Below are 6,000 nucleotides of genomic sequence, written 5' to 3'. Positions count from 1 at the left end.
TTACCTTGAGGATGAGGAGGACAAAGTCTCTAGACTTAGATCCCACCTCTGCCACCAAAAATACTGGAGTTCAGTAGGTCCCCAAAATATTGGGATTCTAGACTGGGGTTGCAGGTGTTTATAAAAAATTTGAAGGCTTAGACCAATTCCAAGTTAAGAGTTTTATTTTAATTATAATATTAATTAAAGCAGACTAAATTCCAAAAGAGGAAAATAACAAAGAAGTCCATTTTGGGGAGTCAAATAAAGTGGGCTCCAAATTAATTACCCATGAGTATTTTTTTAACCAATTCTCAATTAAAGAGGCAATTCAACTGAAAAAGACAATCGTGATTAGGTATTTACTGGTCCAATGAGGAAGAGTTTTGGGAACTGGGTAAAAAGGGTTCATGTTGGTACCAGGCTGTCCAGAAACTAACTCTTTGGACTATGAAAAACTTAATATTCAATGAATCCCACTCCTGTCACCATTAAATGTCAAACCCTAAAATAAATCAAAGATGTAAGTGGAAGAATAAAGCAACTTTGATTGCGATAATAAGGTAGCAAACTTGACACTCCCATGAGTATAGAGCATAATGGATTTCCCAAACCAGAAACCCATAAAAAAGAGGTCCTTATGGTCTAAGGAGGAGAGGGAAAAGGAGATAGTATGAAATAGCAAGTCCAGATCATGAGATGCCAGCCATCCTTGACAACCTGAGCAAGGAAAACTGCTTCCTTCTGGTTGTTTTGCCTTTTATGCCATGAATCCCTATGGAAAGGGTAAGGACATCAGGAGCTACTGTCTGATTAAAACTTATGAAGAAAAGTTATAGGGTGGGACTTAAGCTGTATTAATGCTAAGAGCCCTCAGAATACCTCTGTGAAGCTCCTGTCTAACTCCTAAGGTATATGAGGACTGAGAAGGACTGGAAATGATTCATTCCATCTTTGACCTTATATACTTTAGTATCATTACAGCATATGTATGAACTAGAGAACCATTACATCACCATACTAAGTACTAAGTATATATGTGAACTAGAAAACCATCATCTCAATTCCACTGAGTTAATATTTTGTTTAAAGTATACTTCTCCAGAGTTCCAGCCGTGACACAAGGTAGAAATGCAAGGACATCTGGAATCTGAACATTGCTAGAATGGTTAAGAGTTAATATTAATTTGATATTAAAAATTTTCTATCATGGAGTAGGGAGGAATAGATATAGAAATAAAGGTAATAGGATTAAGATTAAGATAAGATTAACAATAGCATTTTTAGACAATCACCCAATTCCTTTGCAGAGGTAAGAGATTCATGAGTGTGGTATACTGCAGATATTTTCAGACTTTTCTGACATATTAATTAGTTTTGCTTATTTTCCCACTCTTTCTTTCTTTTCTTCTTTAAAAATACCACTTGTTTATCAGGGATGATTTAGAGGAAAGAGGAAGAAAGGATCCTGGGAGAAATGCTGGTGACATAAAAAAACCAAAAGATATTAATTAAAATTTTTATTTAAAAAAAGAGTGGTAACTGAATAATCAGTGGTAAAACACAGAGTTAGGACTGAGGAAGGATGAAACAGATAAGCTGTTTTCAGAACAGTTAAAAATTAGATACACTATCACCCTACCCCCACCAGAAGCATTTAGATAGAAACCAGTGTTAGATAGAAACAGTATTTTAACCTTTATGAAACATTTCCCCCCACTTATTATTAATTTTAGAAGGGAAGCCTCAGAAGAATCCAAAGGTGGTTAAAAGAACAGAATTGTCTTTTGAGAACATATTCAAATGTTCTATAATGTATTTAGTCCATGGATATTTGTGTCTGACCTAAAAAGTGGAAATTTCTGAAAGCTGAAATGGGCTTTGATGCTTACAAGAACATAGATACATACAGCATACATCATTGTATATTTACAATGTGCTATTGCACTTGGTTTGACAAATGTTGAAAAAGTAATAGTAACTTGTGATAACTATTGTATATCTTTTATGATAATAATTCTGATAACCTTATGTAGTGTCTACTTTAAGAATGATTAACCCTGAAATAACTATGTTTCAGATCTACAAACAAGAGACCAGACTGGGAAATAAGAAGAGGAAATATGGATGGGTGGGGCCTTCCCTTCCCTTTGTAAATAGGAACAAATGGGCTTTAGTAATTAGATATGAATGTATGGCCAAAACAAAGACCCTGGTGATTTCCTATAAAGTTCATGAATTTATTTGGGGAAATTGCTTATACTTATTAGCTAGTAATATAACAACAAAAACTGTTCTCTTCTTCCTAAGCTTGAAAAAACATTCTTTAAACAATTTTAATCTCCAGACTTCTTCAGTCTTTGAAAGTAAAGGAGAAAGACACGAACAGTGATAACAGTGGCCTGTTTGTACATGTCCTTTTGCGGAGCTCTAGAAAGTTCCTATGTTCCTTTAGTGAAAAACTTGTAATGGTCATATAGCTAAAGTTTTACAATGGACTTTATACATATCATCTCATTTGCATCTCACAACAACTCTGTGAAGTAGGTGCTATTTTTCCCAGATGAGAGCAGTTCAGAAAAGCTAAACACCTGGTGGAACAGCTAATATGCATCAGAAGCAGGATTTGAACCTACCTCTTCCTAATTTACTCTACCATACCACTGTGCCTTATTAGGAAAGAATTTCTTCCTTTTTCTTAAAGGACTATAAACTTGTGTTCCACTTTATTTACCCTATTCTCTTCCTTCCTCAAAAAACTTTTAATGATGAACTTTTATTTCATATATTTGTACAGTGTTTAATTTAATCTTAGACAAAATTTGGAGAAGGAAATGGCAGATTACTCCAGAATCTTTGCCAAGAAAATCCCAAATGGAGCCAGACTTGACTGAAAAAAGAAAAGAAAAGAAAAGAAAAAAACACTGGACTGAACTAGGCAAAACTGATGAGCTATTGAAGATTTGAATCAGAAGTCTTGGTTCTAATACTTATTACTGTTACAAGTAATTTACATTTGAGTCCGTTTCCTTTTCTGTGATATAGATAAAGGCTCTTATACTGCTTGCCTTAAGGGGTGGCTCTGAGGAGCAAATGAAAAAGGGATCTAGTTAAGGAATGCCAATGATTTGTCTTCGAAAGAAAGCATTGTCCTTAGAGTCATGCACAGAAACTAACAAGCTGTATGACTCTGGGAATAAGCCTATTTCCTCAGCTGTAACATGGGAGTGATAGCACTTACCTCAATGTTATTGTGAGGATCTGAAGAAAGTAAATGTGCAGGAAGCATCTAGTAAACTTTAGCTCTATAATCAAACTTTAACGGAAGGAGGAGGGAACCCCTTTACTGTAATTAATAGAAATTTATTTACAAATATTTACACCCAACCTCACACAGTCCTGATTTAGAGGAACCAAATTTGTATACCAAATATAGAATGCATGCATGCAACAGTCAGTCCTTGCCCCTGAAGGGTTTACAACCTACAAGCTAAAACAATGAGGATGCTTAGGAACGTAGCAGCTGCCAGGGTATGTCGTAGATAGAAGAAAACAACTGTTAATGGTGTCCCTTGAAGATAACATGCCTGCTCCCGCACAAATGATTAAAGTTCCGGGCGTTGCAAACGGAGCGATTAAATGTAACCTTGACAGCTTACCATGGATGCTATTTTTTCTGAGATCTGTCACGTTAGGCACTTTCCACTGTATAGTCAAGGAAAGAGCTTCTCCTATACATAGAGTGATGGGATTGGAGCTGGAAGGAATCTTCGAGCCCCATCTTCTTCAAAGTGCCCCCCGATTTAAGTGCATGGAAGACGCCGGGTTTTTGTTTTTGGTTTTTACAGCTATTCTACCCCAAAGTAGAGTCCCAGTCTTCTGTGGGACCAGCGTCCCCACAACAGTCCAGCAGCCCACAATCTGCCAGTCTGCAGCTACAGGACTTTCGGGTTATTCATATTTGGCACCTCGTTTTCCACCCCGCCCATCCAAGAACAGGAACGCCGGCACGGGGGACACAACCCCACACCGACCTCACCACTCAGGGGCCAGCCAGTCTGAGTCCGGGTCTCACGGGGCCCAGCCAACAGCTCGACTGCGCCCCTAACCGAGCAGCTTCAGCCAGGTCTGGTTCGAGAGGATGAACCCAAGTGCCGGAGAGAACTGAGAAAGGGAAGGGCGCTAAGCCGGGCTTGCGCTTTCTCTCGCTGGGTTTGGGGCGCTCCGAGAAAGGGGAGCCGCGAGCGCTAAGACACGGCGCAGCTGTGGCGTTTGCGCATCACGGCTCGGGACTTGGAGACCGTCTCCGCCGCCGCGTCGGGAGCTCCCACTGGGAAAGTCTGGCGGCGACGGCGAAGCGCTGGGCTGAGGCGGCTGAGGTGGCAGGGCAGCTGCGCGAGCTGCAGGAGCTCCTGGAAGAGGCTCAGCACGTTCTCCCCTCGCTTGGCGGACGCCTCGAGGTAGATGCCGCCCCACTCGAGCTCCACGGCGGCGATCACAGCGTCGGGGAAGCTCCCGCTGGGCGCCAGGTCGCTTTTGTTGCCCACCACCACGATGGGCGGAGGGCTGGGCGCTTCCCCCTTGGTCTCCAGGATCTCGGCGCGCAGCCGCCGCACCTCCTGGAAGGACTCGGGTTCCTGAAGCGAGTAGACTAGGGCAAAGGCGTCCCCACGGCGGATGCCCAGCTGCCTCATAGCCGGGAACGAGTAGCTGCCGCTCGTGTCCATGATCTCCACGCGCACCTGCTGCGCGTCCAGTTCATACTCCAGACAGTGCAGCTCCTCCACCGTGCGCTTGTGCTGAGACTCAAACGTGTCAGCCAGGAAGCGCTGGATCAGCGCAGTCTTGCCCACGCCAGCCGCGCCAAAGAAAACCAGGCGCACGCTGGACTTGGGTTTGCTTGGGTTCAGGGCCATAGTATCGGAGGATGAGGGCTCCTATGAAGGACAGACCTGCACGAATAGTTGCGACACCAGAATCTATCTCAAAGCCAGGGAATCTCACAAAATTAAACCGCTCTTTTGACCGACTTTCCCTCACTAAAGTGTCTGACCCTTGCTATCCTGCTTTTATAATATGTGTTAGCCAATGAAGGCGGGGAGGGGAAAACCCAGACCGAAAACTGCTATTGGTTAAAAAAAAAATGCATACCTTTAAAAGATTCGCCTCTCCCACTTATTTCCTCCTCACCCCTCCCACTTACCTCCTCCCTTTCTTTCCTTTATTCTCACATGGTCACCTATGGTTTGGAGTTTCACTGATCCTAAAATGCTAAAAAGCTCCACCCACAGGGTTCCGAAGCCTTAATTCACTTGTCAGACTGGGTTGAAGACGGAGAGACTCGGTTATGGTCGAGTTCTCCAGTTTGGGGACCGACAATCTGGTTAAGTCAGGGAGCAGCGAAGACGATATATCTTTTTTTTTCTTTCTTGTTTTCTTTTTTTAAACAAATAAAGAAGCCAATATTTAGAAATTCGGAGAGGTAGATTTTCTATCGTAGTCCTACTAATTAAATCACGAAATTCAAAGACTACCCCTGCTATATCAGATGTAGGAAAGGTCCGCAAATTTCCTCCCCTGTAAACTTCTAGGGACAACAGAACTTAATGTTATTGCTTGTTCACGGAGATGTGTGTGTGTGTGTGTTTATAGCAGCTCAAGTGAACAATAAAATCTGTGTTCTGAGCTGCGCTTGGCATTAATGGAGATACAAGAAAAACAGTAACAAGATTTATAGAGCACCTGCACAGATGTCTCATTTAGTCCTGGGAACAACCTAGCTAGAAAAATACACCCAAATAAGTTTATTCCTTATGACTTGCAAAACTACCGGTTATAAATCTAACTTAAGTTTTGGCTTCCTTTTCCTTCTCCACAGTTATAAACTTAAACTCAAATGTTATTAGGAAAGTTTTATTATCTGGAAAGTCAATCTCCCAGAATGTATAAAGCATCCAGGCCCAGAGTTTATAGTTTCAAACAATATTTGCTTAATTGCCCTTGTTTCCAGTTAATTTTTTT

General features: G+C 41.6%; 1 protein-coding gene across 1 annotated transcript; it reads right to left on the bottom strand.

Moving 5' to 3' along the window:
• Positions 1–2,849: 2,849 nt before the first annotated feature.
• LOC100920186 (GTP-binding protein Di-Ras2-like) lies at positions 2,850–5,012 on the bottom strand. The gene has a single exon (XM_031945318.1). The coding sequence runs from the start codon at positions 4,893–4,895 to the stop codon at positions 4,227–4,229; it is 669 nt and encodes a 222-aa protein (XP_031801178.1). The 5' UTR covers positions 4,896–5,012; the 3' UTR covers positions 2,850–4,226.
• Positions 5,013–6,000: the final 988 nt, after the last annotated feature.

The sequence above is a fragment of the Sarcophilus harrisii genome, chromosome 1 (genome assembly GCF_902635505.1).
Source record: "Sarcophilus harrisii chromosome 1, mSarHar1.11, whole genome shotgun sequence".
Taxonomy (NCBI): Eukaryota; Metazoa; Chordata; class Mammalia; order Dasyuromorphia; family Dasyuridae; genus Sarcophilus; species Sarcophilus harrisii.
The sequence above is the reverse complement of the archived record's forward strand: the minus strand, read 5'-3'. Positions and strand labels throughout refer to the sequence as shown.

Bases quoted from the DNA above. Each gene is read 5' to 3' on its own strand.
- LOC100920186 (XM_031945318.1), bottom strand. From the start codon at position 4,895: ATGGCCCTGAACCCAAGCAAACCCAAGTCCAGCGTGCGCCTGGTTTTC.